The sequence below is a fragment of the Desmodus rotundus genome, chromosome 1 (assembly GCF_022682495.2).
Source record: "Desmodus rotundus isolate HL8 chromosome 1, HLdesRot8A.1, whole genome shotgun sequence".
Lineage (NCBI taxonomy): Eukaryota > Metazoa > Chordata > Mammalia > Chiroptera > Phyllostomidae > Desmodus > Desmodus rotundus.
The window spans coordinates 144,507,555-144,534,605 of record NC_071387.1 but is presented as its reverse complement, the minus strand read 5'-3'; the positions used below and the strand labels follow the sequence as shown (position 1 = coordinate 144,534,605).

Genomic DNA, 27,051 nt, shown 5'->3' with positions numbered 1-27,051 from the left:
AGATATATCCACCTTTGTATAGAAAAAATGCTGTTTTTATTTTGATTTTTTAAATTTAGTTTGTGTTGGGGGGGGAGGCTTTGGAGGAGGTATTTAGACACTGAATCATTGTCACACGAATTCTCGCTGCAGTTACTGGCTGGATAGCTATCGTGTGTACAGTATTAAAACCCAATCATTACTATGTGCTTTATGATTGTATTTTAAAGCTAATAAAGGTCCTTCACACACCGTTGCATTTATTCGTTCGAAACTGAACGTAAATGGGGTGACGGCTGGGAAAGAAAGGTGGAATTGCACTAGCAGGTCCTGATTGGCTAACCCTGGTCAGGAGACGACCTTCCGGCTCTAGGAGCACCTCCTATGGCGTCCTTAGCAACCAGTCTTGGTCCCCCAGCGACCCCGAGCGCTGCGGTGAGTGCCTACTGTTCTTGCTTCCGAGGACCTGAGAGTTAAGGTTATTACCACACTCACTATTCCAGGGTAACCGGGAGACCCACAAACACCTATGGGAGCACTCAGTCTCATTTTTTTAGGGTTCTATAGCTCTGCCTACTGGAGGAAGACTCCACTACTCGCGCCCCTAGACCAGGCTTGCCATCTGAGCCCCTCCTAAGATTCTTAAGGTTCTAGCGTGGAAACAATCCTGCAAGGGCATGAAGGGAGAAGGTGGGGCAGGCGGGGGCGGCGGGGGGTGGGGGTCAGTCACCAGGTCATCTGATAGGGAAATAGCTTTTTTTTTTTTTTTTTTTTTTTTTTTGCTGGGGAGACCAAAAGTGGTGGGGGGAACTTTCTTATTGCTATCAATAGGGGAATTCTTTTAATTTCCTCTGGACAGGGACTCGCTTTTCCTCTGTCAACCTTTAAATTTGGAAGCCAGCTTGCCTCACTGGACGGTTTTCAAGTCTTTCTATAGTTGTGAAATTGCCTCCCACCGTTGTCTGTCTCTCCCTCTCTCTTTCAAAAATTTAAAGTATGTGTGTGGTGGGGGAGGGGAGGGTGCCTTGAAGATGTAAAACCCAAGGATTTTTAAAAGGCAATTAATCTAGAGAAGAGGGTACAAGTTATCCACTAAGGAAAATTTCTAGGAGAAGTAAAGGTGATGGTAGGGTTCCCTTTTATACCTTATCTCAACAATGTATCTGAATGAATTATACTTTTTTTGGTGCTCTTTGGTCAAATTATCTTGTGTTCCTTAAAGTTGTAGTTTGTAGTCTGAATCTTGTATTCCCTAATGCAGGCTACCTATCCGAAGGCTTGCTAATTTTAACATTGCTAGATAATTTTAACATTGTCTAGTTCTCAGAAATTGTTTTTTAAAGTGTACTTTTCTAACCTTGTTTTAATTGGAGCTTTAAAAATATACTAGGGATTAATGTTAAAACCTTTTGTTTTCCTTTTTTAAAAATTCTGGGTCTATGCCAGGTGGGAAATGAACTGCCAAAGAGCCAGACAGCTTGCTGGGGCCATTTCATCGGCTGACACATATCTCTTCAGTGTATAAATGTTCTTGGCTTTGATGCTCCGCATAAATCTTTAGGTTCAAGGTGAGTACTAGATTTTTATTTCAGTAAAAACTATTCCCCATGAAACCTTGTGATCTTGATAAGTAATGCTATATTCTTTTGAACATCTGATTCATAATCAGAATCATCCGTTATTATGATTAATTTGGTAAGCTTTCCTGTCTTGAAGTTCATTATTCATCCAGAGCTCCTAGTAAAAGTGCCTGGTCATAACAAGTGCTTAATAAATACTTTGGGTAGTGCTATCAGTTAGAATTTCCCAAGCTGTTTTATGCATGTGATTCTAGGGGATAGTGTTCTAAAGATTTCTCTGGTCAAATTTAGGAACAACTACGTATCCTACAGTTACTCAGAGAGATTTTCAGCACATAGGACCTTATTAACAAGTCTGAGGTGTCTTACAGTATGCAAACCTTTAACTCTGTTTAGTGAAATGGTTCTTAAACTTATTTCTTAACAAAAAGTTTTTAGGAGGTGATACATCCCAGAAATCTGTATTCCACAAAATATGTTTTGGGAATTACTGTTTAAACTAAATATTGTGCTCTTTATTTATGCTTATATTTCCATAAAACCAAATGAATTGATTTTTTATCATGTAAAACTATATTTTCAGATGATATGATGTTGTATAAATAAAAATGCTAGGGGATCCACTAGCAAACTAGTCAATCTAATAAAAAAGTTTAACAAGGTTGCAGTATGTAAGGTCTATATTCAAAAATCAGTTTGCAGTAGCAATTAGCAAATATAAAAGGAAATAAATTAAGAAAAAGTCCCGTTATAATAGCATCAAAAAGAATGAAATACTTATGAATAAATTTAACAAAGGCAGTGTAAAATATACTTTGAAAATTGCAAAACATTGTTGAAAGAGATTAAAGAAGACAAAATAAATGGAAAGGCATCCTATTCTCATGGATAAGAATACATAATATTAAGAAAGCAACGCTCCCCAAATTGATCTACACATTCAGTACAATCCCTACTGAAATTCTAGCTGATCTCTGAAGAAATTGATAAGCTGGTCCTAAAATTCACATGGCAATTTTACCTTGGACCTGGAATAGAAAAAACAATCTTGAAAAAGAAATACAAAGTTGGAAGACCCACATTTCTCAGTTTCAAATTCCTACTGAGGGCAGTAATCCAGACAGTGTGGGACTGATGTGAAGATAGATATACAGCAATGAACTAGAGCCAAGAAACTAGAAATAAGCCCTCACATGTGTGGTAAATTGCTTTTTGATAAGAGTGCTAAAATAATTCAACAAAAAAAATTTTTTTCCAACAAATGGTTCTGGAACAATTGAATATCAACATGCAAAAGAATGAAGTTGGAACACTATATATACTAATATTAGCTCAAATGGATCAAAAACTTAAATGTAAGAGCTAAAACTACAAAACCCTTAGAAGAAAGCAGGTATAAATCTTTCTGGTGTGGATTTAGGCAATGGTTTCTTAGACATGACAACATAAGCATATACTAAAGAAAAAATAGACCCAACAGACGTCATCAAAATTATAAACACAGCTCTTCAAAGCATTCCATCAATAAAGTGAAAAGACAACCCACAAATTGGAGCAAAACTTTTGCAAATTATACATCTGAAAAGGGATTTGTACCTAAATATATAAAAACCATTTGTTAAAGAACAAGTCAATTGAATAAATTTGAAAATCTAATTGGCTTTATTAAGTGATCCATCCCATCTAGCACTTAGAAAGGAGGTCCAAGAGTTGTACAAAATAACAGATTTATGTAGGAAGAAGGGTAGGGCGAGGGAGCTATTAACAAAAAAAAAAAGGATTTTTCAATCAGGACATCTTCTTTTGAGGGGAAAGGAATATGCAAGGCTGTTTTTGTTTGTTTGTTTTCTTGTGGATTGCCTCCTCTGTCTGTGAGGAGGTGGGGATGGGTAGGGCCCGTGTGACAGACCACCTCACTGATATTGACCATAATATTCCAGGTTTATTAAAACTATACTTTTGGGAGAGTTTGACACACTAGTTAGGTGAGGTATTCCATGTAGATCTAGTATCATGGGCTTTAGCAAAAATGCTAACATTTTTGCTTGCAACTCACAAATTTGCAAGCCCCCCCCCAAAAAAAATTTGCAAGCCCACTCATTTTGGGTTTGCTGTTTTCTTTGAGCACATTGCAACTCAATAAAAAAAAAAAGATAAAACAAAAAAGGGGAAAGGATCTGAATAGATATTTCTTCGAAAGAGATGTATAGATGTCTGGTAAACACATGGAATCATTATTATAATTAATTATCAGGGAAATTCAAATCAAAACCACTTCATATCTGTTTGGATATCTGTAATCAAAAAGATAGCAAGTGTTAGTGAGGATGTGGAGTAATTGGAGCCTTTAGACACTGCTGGTGAGAATGTGAGATAGTGCAGCCGCTTTGGAAAACAATCTGGCAGTTCCTCAAATGGTTAAAGATACAGTAACCACATGATTCAGCAATTCCTCTTCTAGATATATACTCAAGAGACTTGGAAACATATATTTACACATAAAGTTGATGTTAATGGCATGATTAAGCCTGAACTCATTCAGAACTTCTTGGATTCTAGGATCTCTGTGGCAGCTAGTCACAGTTAAGACAGGTTTATATTTTTATTTACAGAACATAAACTTTCATGGCCAGGTGTGTATGTGAGGTGGGAGAGCAAACACTGAAAACATTACTTTTTACAAGAAGTCAAAGGAGAGGATATAGAAAGCAATTCTTTGAAAAGAATAAATTTTACAGTTTTTTTAAAGATTTATTTATATATTTATTTTTTAGAGAGGAGAGTAGAAAAAGAGAGAGATAAACATCAATGTGTTGTTGCCTCTCTTGCGCCCCCAAGTGGGGACCTGGCCCACAACCCAGGCATGTGCCCTGACTGGGAATTGAACTGGTGACCCTTTGGTTCATAGGTCAGCATTCAATCGGCTGAGTCACACCAGCCAGGGCTACAGTTTTCTTTTAGTACAGATTGCCTGTAATGACTTCATGTACCTGGTATGAAGTGGTCATTCAGCCAGTAGGTCATTCAATCACTTCTCTGGCTATTCAGGCTTCCTTGTTTGATCAGTCACGCATAAACAAAATGCACATATCCTTCATACACTGTGAACATTGGATACTTCTAATTACTGCCAAGTGTATCCTATGGCATAGTATGCTAAGAGCAGCCAACCAGTGCCAAGTGTCCTTAAAGTCTGTGGGCTGCTTTTCCTCAGACATGGTTAATGCTCTTCTAGTACAGAGCACCTGCGCAGACGTGTTTCATCAGGTTCGGGATGAAGGTTTGCATCAGCTATTACCTTAGAATAGTCATCAATGAATTTTTTGGCAGAATTTTTTTCATGCAGATATTCAGATATTTTATACCATGAAGCTTTTTAAATTTCCACAGCCATCTGAATATTCACATTCACAGTTAGTATTCAGTTCTTCATGATTCTTTTGCTCCTTCAGAAATGACCCAGAGACTTTGATTTATGTTTGTTTAAAATTATAAAAATAATACCATATTATCTGATAATTTTGTGCTGAAAGGATTCTTGTTCAGTTCTTGCAGATTTTAAGTATCCTGTTCATTAGATAAAGATATTTTCATTCTTTGAACTCAAGGCCAAAGCAGACAAAGAATTCTGTTGAGACAGATGTAAGACCCACCTTATTTATTTTTAATTTTAAATAGATTATTCATTACATCTTGTCATACTTTTTTAGAATGTCATATTAATCAAATATTCCTCTTGGGCAATTTTCCCCCCTAAAATCACTTGGGTCCATATCATGGAGTTCAGCACCTTGAAATGTGATAGTGTTGGTTTATAGGCCAGTCCTTTTCCTCTAGATTATAATTTCTTAAGGGAAGGGGCAATGTTTTTCTGGACATCTCTTAAACACAGGAAACTTAAACATCATTAACACTTACTTCTATTTTTCTGGAAACTGAACCAAAGAGAATTTTCTATACGACAACCCCTTAAAATGACTAATGTGGTACTATTTGGTAGTGCTAAGTATAAAATGGGCAAAGTGTTCTTTTATTTCAAGTTTACATGTAGGTGTGTGTATATAGTTTTCTTTATTTCATATTGCATATTTAGCATTGTGAATAAATGAAAAGTACTGACACTTATCATAAGCCCAATAATAGAATTCATGGACAATTACATCCACTTTGCATTTCCTTCACAAGTCATTCATCATATTAGTAGTTTGCATCAAAGCCTAATGACTTCCTATATGGTGTCAACCTAGAGAGGTAAACTGAGGCAAGCTCAAGTCATCAGAAAATGAATTTATTTAGAAATAGCAGAAGAATGGCAATTTTGGAAATGCAAACTGTAGCAAGCTACTGGCGATTCCATTGAAGGCTTAGGGTGGGCTCTATTTATGGGCAGACAGTGGAGGAGTCCCGTCAAAGTCAAAGCAGTAAGTTCATTGGCTTGAGGATGGCGAGAGATTCTTTGTGGGTGTTCATTGGTCAGGAGTTAAGTTCCAGTTTTCTGTAAATCAAGCATTTGTGGGGATCGGTCTCTCAGTTCTTAAGTTTCATTTTCCTGAGAGCACACGCATGGGATTTTCTCCATTCCATATTCTCGTTTCATTTTAGATTGAAAGCCTTCCACAGTGAGAAAGAGAGGTTTAAGTCAGAACAAGACTATCAATGAAATATCATCTCATTGCAATTTTCCTGTGGAAATGAATAAGTGATTGATGAGAGATTAGTGGAAATAGTTCTTATTTAAACTTTAGTGGTGCTTTTATATCATTTTCCTCATTGTCTAAGGCTTTCTAAATCATCTGTAAATACTTTAAACACTTCTGTTTTCAGTTCTTTGAATATTGCTATTTCATATTATTTATGGATTATACTTAATCACCACTTCTACAAAGTTAAAGTACATGTAGTAGTTATGAATGATAGTTGATAGACCTATGTGTATACAATAAACATTTCTGTTCTTTCTTTAAATTGACTGTGTATATTCCAAGCCTGTTCTGCTTGACTGGTTGGATAGTCTCAGTTTTCGTTAGGCCTGCCCCGGCCTGTGGTCTTCCCAGGTCCTGAGTCCTTGCGTATCATGGGAGGAACACTAAAGGGCATTGCCACATCTTTATGGTCCTCTTTGTCTTTACTTACCTCTTCTGCACCATGACCAGGCCTGGACAAGAGTTATGCTATGGGGTCTGCTACGATATGGGGTCCAATCTCTTAAGACGCAGTTCCTCCCTGGTATCGTCCCTCAGGGACGCTGCTGCAGCAGAGAAGATGGCTCTGAATAACCTCTGTTACCTTCCGGTTTCAGGAAACATCTCTGTCTCTACCATCCCAGAACCTTTTCCCCCTATAGGGTACCCAGTGTCATATTTTCAAAGAGCTTAATTTTTTTGGCTTGACCACGAAAGGAAGAATTAGGTGGAGCCTTGGTTTCTGATGACTACGAAGCTGCCAAAATGACCCTAAATTGTCCAGGTTTAAACGTCAAAAATTTTATGTCACTAAACCTAATTCTAGTACAATAATACTCTTTTATAATCTTATTTTTATTGAGGTAAAATTTGCATATAGTGAAATGCATAAATGTTCATTGTACAATTAAGTGAGTATGCTGGGTATCTGTTGCTGGTAACAACCACTCTAAAACTTATTATGTTAAATAATTTGTCATCAGCTGTCACGGTTTGGGAGTTGACAGCAAGCTGTTGAGGTTGAGTAGTTCTCATTTAGTGCCTCTCTTGTGATTTCAGCTAGCTATTAGCTGAAGCTCTAGTCATTCGAAGGCTTGAGTGGGTACTACTGCACATACAATAAAGATTAAAAAATAAATCAAACCAGGAAGAAACATGAAAATATAGTATTACTAATACTACAAATAATAATAGTCACGGAAGGTTGATTGGATTCTACTGACGATTGCAGTGGAGCCCTGAGAGTAGTAACGGTTTACTTCCTTCTTGCCAGCCCTGAGAACAACACCATCTCAGGGTTTCTTTGCTTTTTTTATTTAAATAATTCTGATGCGTCATTGGACAAAGTCTCTTTATGCGGTTACCCCGTCTAAGTGTATTATTGTCTGTTTCCTGCCAGAACCTTGACTGATATAATGACGAGTGTTAAAAGCTAGCTATCTTAAAAATGAAATGTAAAGTAATTCAATATAATCCTGACTGCCCATTTTGTTACTTCATTTTGCTATTTAAATATTCCACTAAACACAAATAGCGTGCCCTAGTTTTGGCCTTACACCCATAAAATGTGCTCAGACATGCTTCTAAAGGAAAATAAGTCTGGGTGTGAGGGCAAGCAGAGAAAGCATAATCTAAATGGCAAAAAGACAGAAGACAAAAAGAAATGTATAAGTAACCTTAAAAAGCAGGTAGCATACCCACCTTTATAGTAGTTCCTGAAAGCCCTTCTCCCCACTATCCCTTCCCCCCTCCCCTCTGGCTATTGTTAGATTGTTCTTAACTTCAGTGTCTCTGGTTATATTTTGTTTGGCTGGGGTGGGGTAGAGGGGTGCGGAAGAAATGCAGACAAGTGTAATTGAACAACAATAAAATAGTTAAAATAAAAAATAAATTACAAATTGAGATTTATTTTTCATTAAAACACACAAAAGTAAAAAAAAAAAAAGCAGGTAGCATAGTAATCTAATACTAATCACAAGTGCTTACATATGTAATACTTCCTGTAAGTCAGGCTTTATTCTAAGCAATCTACATATATTAGTCTATTATTTCTATAAAGGTACTATTATTCCTTTTGCACAGGAGAGGAAGCTGAGGCACTGAGCAGTGAAGTAAATCAGTTAGTCTGATTGTCTTCTTCTGAGTGCTATGCCATGCTGTTCTTTCAATGGTTTTGCTGATAAAACTGGTAAAGTACAATAATGACTAAATATTATATGCAAGGATAATTTTATAGTAGTAACAGCAGATAGAATATGGGATTTTCACTTAAAGTTGGTTTGACCCCTAGATCTGGTAGTTTAAATTTAAATACTTCCTTAATATAATTTCATGCTTAACCCTGATTTTCCTTTTTTGCCACCCTTTTCCCAATAAATAATGAATTTGCATGAAAGGTATTATTTCACACTGAGAGTACAGTTGTGTTCTAATATACAATTTAATCTTTCTCTTTAGGTTTATGAGCCATGAATATGCCTGTAAAGAACTCATCTGTGATTAATCCATTTGGAGTAATATCTTCCTCTTATTACGAACAACTCTTGAGGTTTAATTTGCAAAATTTAAGGGAAAGAAAGAGTGATAAATCAAAGTAAGTTAAAAAGTTTTCAAATTACTAAACTAGTGGACCCATATATATTGTAGAATTTAGAAAATACATATATTGTGAGTAATAAAAATAAGTATAAAAATCTTAACATTTACTATTTTTTAAATAAATAGCTTCAGTATTTATAATCATTTCCAATATTTTTAATTCTATAGGTTTGTTTAAAATAAGCAGTTCTTATAATCATATATGTATTTTAAGTTGACACAATAACCCATGAAATGCACGAGAAAGCAGTTAATAACGCCTATATAGTGCAGCATTTTGGTTCCTGCTATGTCATTTGCTCTTTCAAAATAAGCCATCATAGAATGCTTTTACTCATCAAATTATTGCCTTGGGATAAAATTTCTGAAATGAAGTTATTAATCAAAGTTTGTTGATAATTTAAAAATGATGTGTAATTTTAAGAAAGTTTGAAGCTTAAAAAGAGAATAAGATAGATAATACAACTTACATATGATTGTTTCGAATATTTTTCTTTTTTTAAAAATTATTTTATTGTTGTTCGATTAAAGTTGTCTGCATTTTCTCCCCACCCCTTTACCCCACCCCAGCCAAACTCACCTCCCTCCCTTGCTTCCACCCTCCCCCCTTGGTTTTGTCCATGAGTCCTTTATAGTAGTTCCTGAAAACCCTTCTCCCCACTGTCCCTTCCTCCCTCCCCTCTGGCTATTGTTAGGTTGTTTTTCAATATCTCTGGTTACATTTTGTTTGCTTTTTTCTTCTGTTGACTATGTTCCAGTTAAAGGTGAGATCATATGGTATTTGTCCCTCACTGCCTGGCTTATTTCACTTAGCATAATGCTCTCCAGTTCCATCTATGCTGTTGCAAAGGGTATAAGCTCCTACTTTCTCTCTGCTGCATAGAATTCCATTGTATAAATATACCATAGTTTTTGGATCCACTCATTTGCTGATGGGCACTTAGGTTGCTTCCAGTACTTGACTATTGTAAATTGTGCTGCTATGAACATTGGGGTGCATAGGTTCTTTTGGATTGGTGTTTCAGGGTTCTTAGGGTATAATCCCAGCAGTGGAATTGCTGGGTCAAAAGGCAGTTCCATTTTTAGTTTTCTGAGGAAATTCCATACTGTTTTCCACAGTGGCTGCACCAGTCTGCATTCCCACCAACAGTGCACTAGGGTTCCCCTTTCTCTGGATCCTCTCCAACATTTGTTTGTTGATTTATGTTGGCCACTCTGACCTGTGTGAGATGGTACCTCATTGTGGTTTTAATTTGCATCTCTCTGATGACTAGTGATGCTGAGCATCTTTTCATGTGTCTCTAAGCCCTCTGTATGTCTTCCTTGGAGAAGTGTCTGTTCAAGACCTTTGCCCATTTTTTAATTGGGTTTTTTGTCTTCCTGGAGTGGAGTTGTGTGAGTTCTTTATATATTTTGGAAATCAGACCCTTGTCTGAAGTATCACTGGCAAATATGTTTTCCCATACTGTTGGTTCTTTTCATTTTAATGTTGTTTTCTTTAGCCATGAAGAAGGTTTTGATTTTGATGAGGTCCCATTTGTTTATTCTTTCCTTATGTCCCTTGCTTTAGGGGATCTCTGTGAGGATGTTGCTGCGTGGAGTGTCTGAGATTTTCCTGCCAATGTTTTCCTATAGGACTTTTATGGTGTTACTACTTATATTTAAGTCTTTTATCCACCTTGAACTTATCTTTCAAATATTTTTCTTTAATAAAGAACAGATCAACAGATCAGCTCAAGGCTCTTGGACCTCACACACACCCTCCCTACTATAATGACTGTGGCACATATCACTTCAGTCCATTTTTCTACTTTAATATACATGAATATAAAAATTATATTTTCCATGTGAATCTAAATGTAATTATATCTTTACATAAATTATACACACAGATAAATTATTATACATTTATCTGTGACTCTATTTTTAAAAAAATAATTTTGTTTTGAATTCAATCCATATTGATGATGTATTTTTTTCATTCACTTTAGCAGCTGCATAATGTTCTAATATTATGAATTCTTCTAATTTTACTTACCTTATTTTCAAAAATTTTGCCACAAATTCATGCTGTAGTGAAAATTATTGTATATTTCTCCTTGTGTAGCTTCATTTTTCTGTGGAGTGGATTTTTTCAATGTCTTGATTTTTAAATTTAGCTTGATATTATTGCTCTCCAAAGTATCTGAATCAGTTTACATTTTCTGTGCCAGTATGTGAATGTGTCACTTACCCCATCCTCACCAACGCCTGGTATTTTCAGACTTCTTAATATTTGCCGTTATAGGAGGTCATACATGGTACTTGCCTGATATCCAATTTTTTGAAATTCCTGATAACTAATGAGATGAAGCATCTTTTAATGTCTGTTGACATTAGAATTACTTCTATGAATTATCTCTTCATATGTTTAACCACTGTACTTTTGTGTTGTCTTTTTAATTAACATTTGATATTCTTAAATTTATGAATTTGTCCAGGGTAGCTTGTCTTTAAACTTTGTTTTTGTGGTACCTATTATCATGCCGGTGTCTTGAAAATTAATATAGTTATTATGTGTTTAAGATGTATTCAAGAGGGTGACTATAAGTATATATTGCTGATTTGTTCATTCTATTGGTCCATTTTATTGACATATGCAAATTATTCATGCATTCTTCTATTCTTGGCCATTTGAACTGTTGCCTGTTTATAGTTAATTATAAACAGTGTTTCTATGAACACTGTTGCACAAGCATCCTAGCACATATTCTAAGGTACATACTTAGGAATGGACTTGTTGGATCATAAAATATATACCATTTAGTGAACAGAGGTTATTAATTATGAATGTTTTATGATTAGTCATTTTTCTATTTTGGCTGAGAAATCTATCTCCACCACAAGATAATGTAGATATTCTTATACATTATTTTCTTAACAAACCTGTTGTTTTGTTTTCATGTATTACATATGGAAATTATTTTTGTTAATGGTGTGATGTGCAGGTCTAATTTCCTTTTTTTACACTCATACCCATTATCAACACCATTCTCCACTATTTCTGTAGTACAATCATTGCATAAATCAAGTGCCTGCATATAATGGGTATGTGTCTGGGATCACTCTTCTGTTTCACCGGTCTGTCTCTTTCTGTACCAACACCACACTGCTTTAGACACTGTCATTTAGTAATAACATTGAATAGTTAATATGACTTATTTTCCAAATTTGTTCTGCTTCAATGATATGCTGCATATTATTTTTAGAATCAATTTGTCATGTTTATTTTTCCAAGCACATGACATTGTTAATTGGATGTTTCCAAATCTACAGATCAATTTGAGAATTGGCATTTTTAGCATAGTAAGGATTCCAATCCATTAACAAGAAATATCTCTCCATTTATATAGTTATTTGTAAAATTTTCCCAAGGAAATTTTAGTGTTTTTTTCCATAGAGGTACTATCTTTTGTTAGATCTATTTTTATGTTTTTTGGTATTTTTGGTACTATTATAAGTTTTATGCATATATTTTTAAATAGATTTTTTTAGGTGTTGTCAGAAGAGATAAATATAACTGATTTTATACATTGATCTTACATACAGAAATTTTGCTAAATCATCTTATTAATTCTAAACATTATTTCTACTTTGATTTAAAAGGAATACTCTAAACATTTCATAATTAAGTATGTTGTTTTTCTCTAACCTTATTTGGCATTTTAATCCTATTTTCTTTTGTTTATGAACCACACTAGACTTTATTACTATTTTAAGTAGTTAATGTTCCTTTATACTTTATTTACTGTATAACTTTCCTTGGTTTTTCTTCCTTCTTGCTTCTTATTCCTTGTTTTTCTTTTGTCTGATGTACAGATTTTAAAATTTTCCTTAGTGAGATCTTGTTGTTAAAAAATTTTATTAGTCTAAATATATTTTTATTTTATTCTTACTCTTAAAATTTTAAAACTGAATATGGAATTAACTTTTGTCTGTTGTAACTCTTATTCATTTTTTCCTGCAGCACATTAATGATATTATTGCACCCACAGCTTCCCCTACTGCTGTTGAGAAGTTGGGTGAAATTTTGACTCAACTTTTTTAAGATTAATGTGTTTTCCCAAACTTTGGGTACTTTCAAAAATTTCTTATTTTCTTGCATTTTCTGCAGTTTTACTATGACATATCAGAATGTAATTAAAAAATTATTCTCCTTGGATTTTTTAGACCTTTGAATCTGTGGACTGCCGTCTTTCATAATTCCTAAAAAATGATCAGACGTGGTTTCTTTCAATACCACCTTGGCAGCCCATTTTCTCTTTTCTGCCTTACAGGACTCGATTAAATGTACATTAGGCCATCTCATTTTACATTTCATGTCCTTTACTCTCGCATCTCCATTTTCCATCTTTTGTCTATTCTTACTCTATTTTGAATAATTTATTGTGATGTGATATGTTTTCTACATGACTAATTTTCTCTCTTGTTACCAAATTTACCCGTTGAGTTTTAATAATTATATCTTACATTTCTAGTAATTCATTTACTTTTCTTCAAATCTTCTGTTTAGGCTTATCATTTTTGGTTGTCTGCAGATAATTTTAAGCATATTGTGGAACAAGTATAATGGTTTTATAATTTGTGTCTGATTATTCCAATGACTGTAGTCTTGGTAAGTTTATGATTTTTATTGTTCTCGTTTATGTTGTATCTTGTCATTTCCCATATGTCCTTGGGGGAAAATGTTGGTGTCATCCTCCAGAGAACCTTGCGTTTGCTCTCTGGCAGGCACCTGTAGGTGCTACTAGTTTGGTACAACTGAAACTGACTTCCCTGTGTTCCCGGCCAACCATCTCTTTGCCTGGGGAATAAATCTGTGTTGAGACTGACCTTCTCAGACACTTACACATGCACACAGGTATGCCTGCACACACAGATTTTTTTCTTTTTATTTCTTGAGCACCAAGGCTTCCTTCTCTACAGCCTCCTGGGGTTAGGGAGAAAAGATTGGGATGACAGACAATGTGGAGGGTGTAGGCTTTCTGTACTTTGCAAATCCTGGCCTTTTTTTTATTGTACAGTCACTTGGAAAACATACTTGGCCTTGTCTCCATGGCCCCTTGGTCAAGAGAAATCAGAATCTGTCCCTGGAATCAGCTGTTTGAGATGAAGCAGAGACCTAACTTGCACGAAGGAACATCATTTTTATTTATATTCTTAGGTGTTGCGTAAATTGTCATAGGCCTTATAACATATTTGCTTCACTTACGCTTTCTTAGAAACATGAGTTTTTGCAGGCTCAGAATGTGTTCTGTTAGAGACACATGTAAGGAATCCATGTAAATCCTTTAAATTAGACACCGAAACCCACACATTTATACACCAAAGAGAATATCACCACCTTGCAGTGAATTAGTTGTTCAAAGCACACTACTTTGTTACAAGTTTTTATAACCAAGATTATTTTATTGTGTGTAGTCTGCTCTGCCTTTTCTGCTTTATCTAGAGATGACAAAGATCAAAAGATTTTGAAGACTACTTCAACTACACATTTATTTTAGCTTACTGGAAAAAATTAAAGGGAATCTAAGTCTTACATTAGGAATACTTAGTTATATTATGAAGATTATTTTACATCTTTCTCACAGTAGCTGCTTGTGTATCTTTTATGTCTGGGAGATTGTAGTCTTCAAAGCTTCCCGAAATATTAATAAATCTGAAATCTTTCCATTTCATTAATGTTTTTGACACTTGTATATTTGATAAAATGTGTTCAACAAATACAAGCTCTAAATTTTTAAAATTGTTATATATTTATAGTATATATCTATATAATATTAATTTTTATATGTATACATTTATAATACAATATAGCTCTTTAGTGTGAGTTTTAAATGTGTGCCGTAAGCAGCAAGAAGAAACTTTTTAAGGCTCATTTATATACTGGCCTTTTGTTTATTTGAACAATAGTTTTTTCATTTACCTGAATTATTATAAGCCTTTAAGTGAAATCCTAATGGTTAAGACCTTGCAATTAGATCTATTAATTTTAGCCTGAGACATCTATACTTGTAGCATTTTTGTTGGCTAACAAATGACTTAACCAAAAATATGGCATAAGTGCATACATTTACAAAAGTAAATTTTTATTTTTGTAAATATTTTAGCCCTCGATTTTCATCTAAATGGCTTTTTGCTGAAAACCCAGTCTGTGTTAATAACCACCTTGACCTTTGTCTGTTTATAGTTCTCTTTGGTAGTAATTAGTAAGAGAATGCATTTTTAAGGCTTAAGACATTATTTCATTTACGAAGACTGAATCAGAAATGTAAGATCTAAAGAAGTACAAAGACTTAATAAATATTTTAAAAATAAATCTAAGTCCTATATTTCTGATTTTATACCATAAAGCTTGTTGGGTATCCACAATATAAAGATGATATAATCAATTACACAGGTATCAGGGATGACAGAGGATATTTCCAACATCTAACGTTAAAACACTAAACCCCAGATCAGTGCATTCGAATTGATAAATTTAGGTGAGGTGTTTGTATAGTAATTTATGTACGTGCCCACATCACCAAGTCTTTATTTATGCCCTTTAATGAATCTCTTCCTGGACTCCTTCTACATTCAGTTGTAACATAGACATACCTAAAAGGGCCAGGCAATTCCTTAATTCTGCTGGTACTTAGGTTTTCAGGAGGAGCCAAGATAATTGTTATTGAAAATCTATGCCTGTTTCCATCCCTCTTTCTGTTTTTACCACTCTCCCATATCAAACTTACCAGAAGTACAGCCAATACTTAATTTTTTTTACCACTGTATTTATTAGTACTATGAAATCTGAGTTTTGTTTTTATTTATCTAGTGAAGCTCTTAAAGATCTCTACTGACTTTCTAAACATTAGTAATCTTCTCGTCTTTAGCTTTCATATCATCGCAGATGTGTGTTTTTCGTCATGGTCTTCATCTTCTATGCATTCTTTTCGATCTTAGTCTACGATTGTTTGTTTGCATGGAACTGGCACCTGCAGTTTAATTCAAGCAAAAGAAAAATGTAATGGAAGGATATGTAAGACTATGTTGTGGAGCCTGAGCAGAAGGTATAGCCAGACCTCATTCATTCACTCAGTACTTACTATGTGTTCTCTAAAAGATGCTGGAGATAAAATGGTCAACAGATACAATCTGTATCTATACTAGACTATGAACTCTAAAATGATATGGGATCTGGCTATCCAACAAACATTGGTCATGGGCTACAATGGTAAAAAACTAGCTTTCTGTTTTGGGGTGTTTTATTATCTTGAACATTTCCTCAAAAGCCACCTTTCAGCTCTAACATCATTTAGTTAAAGTATCAATCAATTATTTAAAATCCTTTGAGAGCGGATTGGATTGGCTCAGCTTGAGTCAGATGTCCATGTGATCCAATCACATATAGAACTGGGAAGAGAGGCATTTGGATTCGTATGGTGCTAATGCAGAATTTAGACACACTGGCTCAGCAGGGACTATGAGTAATGAACAATTCACAGCGGAGTTTATATGCCAAATAGTACATATATTTGCATTCCATTAAATCCTCATCAGATCTCTTTCTATCATATTTGCTGTTTCTTTTTCCCTTCTTAACTTTGAAATTTGTCTAAAGATATCCCCTTTCTTCAGTATCTTCCTCTTGAAATTTCATGGTTTTGAGCGTCACTAATATGTAAGTGAATCTGAAATCTTTATTTCCAGATTTTAATCACTTCCTAATACCTGCCTCACAAGTCCATTTGGGTTATAGGCCTCTACACTTGGATGTCTCACAGGGAAGTAATGGTCAATATGTCCAGAATGGCACAGATCATCTGCCCAAATTCCTCCATCCATTTGTCTCCATGGCAACTGTCTATTACTAATCATGCAGGGTCAAAATTTTGAGATTATCTGTATGTCCACCCTCACAATTTCTTTTCTCACATCTCATTAGTTGTTAAGCTCTATTGATTTAGCTTCTACCCAATTTCTCACACTCATTTACTTTTTTATTATTTGCCAAATCATATTATAGACTCTTACTACTTCTTACCTGTACTGTTGAAATAATTGCTCTGCTGTTTACCAACAGCCACTCCTCACTCCAAACCATTGAATGTATAATTTTCAGTTCAGTCATCTTAAAGCATAGCTGTAGTCTCATCACTTTTCTGCTCAATAATTTCCTCTAATTTCATCAAGTAAAATTCAAAAGTCTATGTATAACATAGACCACCATATTTTGCCATATATAAGCACACCCATGTTTTTGGCCCAAACTTTGAGGAAGAAAATCTTCTGTTTTAATTTTTTAATTCAATTCTTATTTATTTATATTTAGTTGCTTGTTTTTTTGAATTATAAAGGAATTCTAGCATATATTTTAAACATGGTATGAGAAATTTTATGCAACAAATAATTACAAAACACAAGAACAGATACAAGGTATTTTAGGCACTATCCATGTATAATGTGCATCCTTATTTTCCTCTCAAAAATTTGGGTAAAAAAGTGCACATTATACATGGGAAAATACAGGTAGTGCCCACTGCAACTAAGAAAATCTAAAATAGCAATGACACTTAAACAAAATAGCAGTTTATTTCTTTAAAGTTTCTTTCATACTACTCCAGAGCTGCTAAGGTGATACAGGACCTAGGTTCCATCTAACTAGCTGCTCTGCTGTACATGGCTTAGGCTTAAGGCTACCTCAGGTCCATCATCACTGCTGAAGCTCCAGCAATCACAGTCATGCTTCATGCAGCAGAATAGAGGAAGGGAAGAAAAAGGGCTCATGTATTTTTTTAGGGGACTTCTTAGAACTACTATATGAATTTTACTTATATCTTTGTGGCTGAAATCTATAGATATGTGCATACCTAACTGCCAGAAAGAATTTCTTATTAAAAAATGGAGGAGAATAGACATTGAGGTAGGCATCTGTAAGTCTCTGCCATGGATTGCTATTCAATACCATTTGCTTTTGTTCTCAACTAAGCATTTCCATCTTCATTTCCTATCTTTATTTTAAGCATTCAGTCACTCTATGCTAGGTATATATATATATATATATATTATATAAATTGTGTGTGCATATATATATATATACACACACACACATATAATATATATATATATTTCCTCCTTGTATTAGGGTAATTTTGAAGCAATTATAAAAAGAGGTCTCTAATTTCAGTGGTTTAAGACAGAAGTGTATTTACCTGACATATGAATCCAGTGGGTGTAGGCTGACAGGATAGCTCTGATTTAGGGGTCAGTGAGAAACTCAAGACCCTCATCATCTCATGGAATGTTGTACTCCTTTTCCTGATCAAAGCTGATTCAGCACGATATTTGTGTTCCAGTCCACTGGAAGGAGAAAAAAACAAAGTCTCATCCTAGAGAAACTAGCCTGTCTTTAAGTTGAGGTGACCTGAAGTTTGCATATATTACATCTGCCCACGGGCTTGGCTGTGTGGCTATACGCACCTGATCATGTGCCCAGGAACAGCAGAGAAAGGATTTGGAAAGGATAACAGCTACTCTGTCACAATCCAGTTCCTGTCTGTACTTCAAGGTACAGCTCAAGTGCCATTTCTGTAAAGAACTTTTTTCTGAGTCTTTAACCAAAACCCATAATGCTTATAACTAACAGTTATCTCCTGCTGAATATTTGCCAGGGACTAGACTGTGTGTTCTGGTTTTGTGTGTTTCAAAATTCCACAAGATTTTGCCCACATTCCCACAGATGGAAAATTATATTGCTCACACTGATTAAACAAAAATTGTAAAACTACAAAGTGTTGGAAGCGTGATCTCTATTTCTGAGCTCCCACAAGTTTTTCTTTTCTTTTTTGTTTCCTGTTAGTAGTCTCCTTTATGCTACATTTGTGATGTGTCTCACTCCCTTCCTGTGAACTTTCTGAGGCCACGCCTGGTTCTTCCATTAGTCCTCATTGCATTGGGTTGCCCAAAATGTCCAGTTAGTTTTTTCCATAAAATAAAGGACTCATTTTTCATTTTCACCAATGTCTTTATTGATTTGGATATTTTGCGTATGTCGGCTATCTCCTGCTATTGCCTTCTAGAGGGTAGAGGCCAGAGGTGCTGCTAAATATCTCCCAATGCATAAGACAGCCCCACAGCAAAGAATTATTTGTCCAAAATGTCAATAATACCAAGAAACCTCGCAAACCACTTTTGACACATTTCATCACAGCACCTTCTTCACACACTGCACAAATCTTTTTTTGTGTGTGTTTCAGTTGTGTTTTAACCTATTCCTGAAATAATAAAGCATAATAATCCAAAAGTGTTGCATATCTTCTTTCATCCTCAATATTAAAATGACTGCACAAAAATTCACCAATTTTGATTTTTTTAGTGCATGCTGATATGACAGCTATCACAATACAATCTAAAAAGATTGTTTTGAATGAAGTTAAAGACACCTAAGCACTACTACAGCCATTGTACAGAAAAAATAAATGAACTTTTTGGCCAACCCAATATCTAGCAAAATACTTTGTATGTAGGAGGCTTTCATGAAATATGTACTGAACAAATGAATTGTCAGCTAAAAAAAAAGTTCTGAAGTCACAGATAATGTCTATAAAGGCTCAGTTTGGATGGGGTACCCACACAGTCAGGAGACACTAGTATATTCTCTTCATATGAAAATTACAACGATGTTCTTTAGCCTCTAGCTTTTCTACAGGACTGCACTCATGTACTTTGAGTAGATTGCATTTATCTTTGTGAAATTCTTTGATAATATGAAAAAATTTGAATGTGTGAAACTAAAGAATGTTTTCTATTTAAAAGCCTGTAATGCCTACATTTACTTTTTAAAGTTTCCTTTTTCTTCTCATCATGCTTTGTGTTTATCATTAAATAAGCATTAATTTGTATAACAATCTCAATTTATTTGTGATAGGCAATAAATGATTAAAATAGCTATATTTATTTCCTGTTAAATATGTATTGGCAATAGCTGTGGGAGACCTATTAAGAGTGAGATACCTATGCAAAAGGCTGAAAAACATTAGCTCTCCATATTTTTCATGATTCATTACAGGCTATAGTCCATATTAAAAAATAATTGACAAAACCGCGATTATTTTTAAAATGTATTGTAAGCATAGAAATTGAATTCTTATTGTTTTGATCCTGAGGCTTTTCTATGCTTTAGAAATAAAATCATATATATGCATTTTCCTCTGAGCCTATGAAAGGCTGAGATAAAATATCTCATTTCAGAAAATGTATTTTTAATTTGTATTTGAAACCCTAGATATTGTGTGTGTGTGCGTGTGAGTGTGCATTTGGTGTGTTTGCGGGGTGTCTGTGGTTGGTAGTGGGGAATTCGGCTTAAATAGCCTTGACCGTTACTTTATTAAGAAGACTGCATACAGTGTATATTCTTATACTGGGGTACATTCTGAGGGATTTTATAAAACGATCTAAGTACAGAGATTTAGACATCTTATTCCAAATATTGGCTCTGTTCACTTCTAAAGCTATGACCTTGAGTTTGAGGTTTACTCTCTCTGAGCCTCCTGCTTTTCTTCTGTAAAACAGAGAAAGTGCAGTCTGGTGTCAGTTAACCACCAGGCATTCACTAAACAAATTGTGTGTATAGCAATAAGGAAAAACTTAAGAACGTCAACTTAGACCAAGGAATATAAGACAGATATATGAATACCAAATTATGGGTCAGATTTCTGTGGGCTTTAGAATTAGGCCTGAGATGAGTCCTTGGCCCTTTGTAGTTATGTGACCTTAAGCAGTTTCTTCATCTCCACCACCCTCACTTCCACCAAGTCACCATCATCTAATTCCTGTCGTTCTGCAACAGCCTTCTAATCAGTGTCCCTGCTCCTGCTCTCTGAATAGCAGCGTTAGTGATTTTTGAAGAATGTGAGTGAAGTCTTTCATGCTCTAATTTAAAGTGCATATCTTCCCAGTACATACTGGGTAGAATCCAGACCCTACCCTCTGGTTTAAATACCCTGTGAGATCTAGGCCCTTGCTATCTCCCTGACTTATCGACGGTTTCTCCTGTGCCCCCGGTCTTCTTGGTCTCTCTCCCATCTCAGCTCAGGTGTCTGTCTCACACCTCTCCTGTTCGCCTGATGTAATGCGGCTCTCTTCCCCTGTGCTCTTCTTCCTTGTCACTCTGCTTTTGTCTTTGCAGCACTGACCCTCAGAAATCATGTTGTTCACTTATTTTTTTCTTGTTTATTGTGTACATATGCTCCCCAAATAGAGTACATGACCCATGAGGCAAGTGCCTGCACATTTGGTTTGGATTCATTTCTGTTTGTGCCCTATTGCCTAGAAGAATGTTTGACTCACAGAGGTGCTCGATTAATATAGAATAAAGCAATAAGTTAACAAATGACAGACAGGCTTTATCTTGAAGTGATTTTTTTTCACCTTCCATTCTTCATCTGTCAACACTTAAAATACACTTTAGTATTTAGGACAGCTTTAGACATAAAACTTTTTAGAACAGTTTTAGATGACAGTTTTAAAACAGTTTTAGAGTTATTTATTGTTTAAAACAGGTTTAGACATATCCTAAGATAGTACAGAGAGTTCCCATATACTCAGCACCTAGTTTCTCCTATTACTAACATCTTACGTTTATCACACTGTAGAATCACGTTGATATGTTATTCTTAACTAAAACCCACATGCCGTTCAAATTTTCCTAGTTTTTACCGGATGCCTTTTTTCTGTTCCAGGACCCCATAGAGGAAATCACATTGCATTTCATTGTCATGTCTTCTTGTGACTCTTCTTGGCTGTGATAGTTCCTCAAACTTTCCTTGTTCAAAATGACCTTGACAGTTTGGAGGACTGGTCAAGCATTCTGTAGAATGTGCCTGTACTGCAATTTTTCTGATGTTTTTCTCATGATTAGATTAGCATTATGTGTGTGTTTTGTTTTGTTTTGTTTTTTGAGAAATACAATAGAGTTCAAATGCATTCTCATTACATCAAACAAGGGCACATACTATCATACAATTTATCACTATGGTCATGTGGCTGAAGTAGCGTTTGTCAGGTTGCTCCACTGTGAAGTTACTCTCCCCCTCATACTCTTCATATTCTTGTATACACGTCGCTATGAGCAGCCCATCTGAAGGAAAAGTTAGATTCCTGCATCTCCATGTATTCAACAATAAATTGCTAATAGACTAAAAATATAAATGTAAAAATTTATTGTAAGAAAATTAAGGTGTCTATTTGTATATTATTTGGGTGAGGAAGATCATCTAAATGAGAAACTCTAGAAATAATAAAGAAAAATGGTATCATTTATAAGCATAAAATTTTAATGTATGGCCAAATTTCATAAAAATGAAAAGAAGTATTATGCTGAGATAAAAGTACCTGCAACAAATATTTGTAAATTTTTAATAAATTGAGTATTTAGCATGTGTGAGGTAGTCTTCCATGTACAATACATTTGTTATTTCATTTAACTTTTAAGACAACCCATGAAATATATACAATTACTTTTCCATTTTACAGATAAGGAAATTAAGGCACACATAGGTTAAATAAACTGTGTCAGGCTACAGATCTTGTAAGGAAAGACATAGAAAAAATGAAACCCCAGGCAGTCTGGCTCCCGGGTCCAGGCACTTAAACACTACACAAAAGCCTAATAAGTAATAGGTAGGAAAAAACCAAAAAGCCGAATAAGAAAAAAAGGAACAAAATATGTAAATGGACTTGCCACAGAAAATAAAATATAAGAATGAATGTAACACCATTCATATGGGAAAAGATGCTGAGGAATGCCAGTAGTTAGGGAAATACAAACTTTAAACCACAAAGGAATACCATTTTCATCCAGCAAATTGGAAATAATTGATACAATTGATATCGTCCTGTTCTGGTGAGGATGTGGATAAATGGGAATTTTTGTGCTTTACTAGAGTGACTATGAATGACTAGACTAGTTTTGGAAAGCATTTTTAAAAAATCTATTGTAATTAGAAGATAGATACTCTTGGATCTGGCCACTAATATTTAAAACTTCTTTCTTGTAAAATGTTAACACTCATAGAAAGGAGTATATAAACATAAACATAAAGCTTAAAAATTATTATAAAGCAAACACTTATGTACTTACCAGGTGAAAACGTAAATTGTTTTCAGAAGCCTCTTTTGTAACTCCTTTCAATAAAATATCCTTCTTTTCCACTTTCTCCATTCTCCTAACTTTACTTCAGTTTTCTTTACAGTGTTGTCCTTTGTATTATGGAATAAATAGTACAGTATTTATTATCTGTGTGGATTAACAGTATGTTTCTGAGATCACCTATATTGTGCATATAGCTGAAGTTTGTTCATTTTCATTTCCATAACATTAACAATGGGTCTTCTTAGGCAAACCCAGACAGACTCACATGATTACACTAGGCCACAGTAACCAATGACATCATCCCTTAGCCCCTGAGCTAAGAAACTCAGCAGGCCAGTGGAATGGTGGTTGTTTACCTCCTGAAAATGGTGTCACAGCAGCCCACGCAACAGACAAGCAAGGAGCTAGTCATCTGTAGCACCTCCGAATGACTGCCTGCGTGGGGAGAGAAGACTCAGAGACCTGGGCTCAAAGGATGCCCCGCTCAGATTCTCCCTGTTCCTAAGTTGAACCAATAACTTTTTAAAAAACAGATTTATGGATTCCAGCAAAGGACATGCATTCTGGGAAACCCAAAGGCTCTCCTCCTGTAGTAGTTATGGTTTATTTACAGCTTTCCTGGTCCAGACGCAGTGTACCAATCAGGTCATTTTTACCACAAGCAATGGTTTCAATAACACAGCTGCCATCCAGTTTCACTAGGTTTTATGGGAATGAAATGAGAAAATGAACCCGAGATCAAATTTGTCCATAGAAAAGGAGAGAATGATTTTGTTCACCCTTTATTCACAGACATAACCACATTTTTTGCTCCATGAGATAGAGAACTGGTTTGATTCCAGATTAGCTCTTATGAAAGTGTTGCTTTGAGCTTTCTGTACCTGTCCCTTGGTGAACACGTATACATTTCTGTTGGATATGTATCCAGGAGTAGGATTGCTAAGACAACGGGCATGTCTCTCTTCAATCTTGGTCGCTGACACTCCACTGATTACCAAGGTGGACGCACTAATTTACACTGCCACAGCAGCTGTGGGCGTTTCTGTCACTCTACATCCCCTTCAATTCCTGGGATTGCCATATTTTTAAATGTTAGTCATTATGGTGGATATGAAGTAGTGTCTCATTGTGGTTTAAATTTGGATCTCCTTAATTCTGATGTTAATAATTGTTTCACAAATATATAGGCAACTCATTTCTTCTTTTGTGAATTGCCTGTTTAAGTCTCTTCTCCATGTTTCTGTTGTTTGGGAGTTCTTTTATATTCTGGATATGAGCCTTTGTCTGTTATATGTGTTGAAAATATGTTCTATCACTTGAAGTTTTGTATTTCATTCTACATGTTTTCTTCTTTTTTTTTCTAATTTTATTGTTGTTCAAGTACAGTTCTCTGCCTTTTCCCCTCACCCCAGCCTAACCCCCAGCCCTTCCCACCTCCCTCCCATTTCCACCCCGCCCTGTTATTGTCCATGTGTCCTTTATAATTGTTCCTACAACCACTTCACCCTTTCCCCCTGAAATTCTCTCCCTTCTTCCCTCTGGTCACTGTCAGCCTGTTCTCATTTTCAGTGTGTTTGGTTATATTTTGCTTGTTTGTTTGTTTTGTTGATTAGATTCCTGTTAAAAGTGAGATCATATGGCATTTGGCTTTCACTGCCTGGCTTATTTCACTTAGCATAATGCTTTCCAGTGCCATCCATGCTGTTGCACAGGGTAGAAGCTCCTTCTTTCTTTCTGCTGCATAGAATTCCATTGTCATTCTACACATTTTCTTATATAAATATATTTATAAGCAGAGTTGGTAATCAAAACATTTAACTATTGATGTAGAGTGGTAATTGATAAGTCAGAATAGTACATACCTGGCGTATATCAGGCCCTTTGTAAAAATTACAGCATCATTCAATATAGCCAAAATTATATAGTAAGTAACAGGAAATGTCAACCATAAAAGAGTTGTTGGATTTGTTGTGCACATCCATATTACCACGTATTAGGATCAGTTGGACTTGAGGAATGTCTGGTAAATTTAATGAGGAAAGCATGCTACAGTGCTGTATACATGGTTCCATTTATTTAAGAGAGTGCATGTAGGTTGGTTTATGTTTGTGAGCACTGAGAAAGGTATGCAGGGATGCATGCTAAACCGTTAATCTTGGCTATTTCTTATGAGTACATTTGGAGCATAGTGTTGGGAGGCAGTCTTTTTCTTCATGCACTCCTGAAAGTTTGGTTTGTTACAAACAGCATATGTTAATATTTTTTTAATCTAAGTTATAATGAAATTCATGAAAAATTAAATGAACAAAGAGGCTACCTTCTCATAATTCACATGGCACTTTGTACAAATGGGAAAATTAAAGCTATATTGGGCTCTTCTTTCAGAATAGGTCCATGTAGATGAAAGATACAAGGTCTGTCCGGAAGAAGTCCAGCTATTGGTAATACAATGAGAATGGTTTGTGTACATTGATGTAACCTGGCAGCCAAGGATAGGGGACTGGAATGCACATGTGTGAACAATGATGACTTCATTTTATTAGTCAGTGGGGGTGGTAGATGCCATTGAGTGAACATGTGTACTGTGGCTGTCACATTCAAAATGACTGAGTAGAGCAATAAATCTGCATCAAATTTTGTGTCAAGCTTGAACATTCCTCTGAGGAAACTATTCAGATGATTCAGAAGGCCGCAGCTATAGGCAACTGGTGATTGGCAGCTTCATCATGACAATGCGCCAACTCATGCATCACGTCTTGTGTGGAGTTTTTTGGTGAAACATCAAATCACCCAGGTGACTCAGCCCCACTACAGCGCATATCTGGCACCATGTGACTTCTGGCTTTTCTCAAAACTAAAGTCATGTTTGAAAGGGAAGAGATTTCAAATCATCAAGGAGATTCAAGAAAATATGACAGGGCAGCTGATGGCAATTGGGAGAACTGTGTGAGGTCACAAAGTGCTTACTTTGAGGGGGACTGAGGCATCATTGTCCTATGTACAGTGTTTTTTATATGTTGTATCTTCTTCAACAAATGCATCTATTTTTCACATTACATGGCTGGATACCTTCTGGGCAGACCTTGTATGTCACCAAATGACTACTGAGAATTTTCAGCCAAACTTTGCCATGTCCATAAAAACAGGAAAATCAAAAATGAAGTTACTCATTTAAAATGCTCATTTCTAGTAGATTTTGTGAGTTCTAGCACCTCAACACTTTCTCTTTTTTATTATACTCTCCACAAGAGCAGGGTCGTTTGTTTATTTTACTATTGTATCCCCAGTTCCAAGCTTAGCATCTAGTATATAGGAGGTAGTCAATAAATGCTTACTAAATATATGACTTGAATGAACATCCATTGTAGGATGTGAGTGAAAGAGTTGGTTATTTTATCATTGTTCTTCCCTGGGACAGTTGTATTTGGTCTAGTTTACAGGGCCCCATACTGTTACCTCTGCTTATCCTGTGGGCAGGTGGCACTGTGATTCCTTTTGAGTACATATGTCTCTTCAATGGGTCCATGAATTACTCAGAGGCAAAGTCTAATTTTTATTCATGCTTTCCTTTCTATACTCCACAGAGCAGCTAATTCAGTAAATTCTGAGTATAGTGAGATGTTAAAAAATGTGTTTTAGTAGAGAAAAGGGACCCCTCCTGTTGGTAGGAATGCAGACTGGTACAGCCACTGTGGAAAACAGTATGAAATTTCCTCAAAAAATTAAAAATGGAACTGCCTTTGACCCAGCAATTCCACTGCTTGGAATATACCCTAAGAACCCCAAAACACCAGTTCAAAAGAACGTATGTTCATAGCAGCGTTATTTATAGTAGCCAAATTTGGAAACAGCCTGAGTGCCCATCAGTAGATGAGTGGATTAAAACAATGGGTACATTTACACAATGGAATACTACACAACAGAAGAAAAGAAGAAATTCCTACCTTTTGCAACAGTGTGGGTGGAACTAGCGGCTATTATGCTAAGTGAAATAAGGCAGTTGGTGAAAGACAAATACCTTATGATCTCACTTATAAGA

The 27,051-nt window shown here is 35.4% G+C and overlaps 1 protein-coding gene across 5 annotated transcripts in view; it reads left to right on the top strand.

Annotated features, from left to right (window-relative positions):
• Positions 1 to 343: 343 nt before the first annotated feature.
• Positions 344 to 27,051, top strand: part of TMEM232 (transmembrane protein 232) — a 168,195-nt gene continuing 141,487 nt past the window's right edge. For 3 of the 5 annotated variants that reach the window (XM_053911325.2, XM_053911326.2, XM_045197625.3), the window contains exons 1-3: positions 344 to 414; positions 1,426 to 1,547; positions 8,699 to 8,834. In XM_053911325.2, coding sequence (XP_053767300.1) covers positions 8,710 to 8,834 — 125 coding nt within the window. In that variant the 5' untranslated portion in view covers positions 344 to 414; positions 1,426 to 1,547; positions 8,699 to 8,709. Of the gene's footprint in view, positions 458 to 1,425; positions 1,548 to 8,698; positions 8,835 to 27,051 lie in introns of those variants that run through there. The other 2 variants (XM_045197624.3, XM_045197629.3) reach the window with 2 other exon arrangements.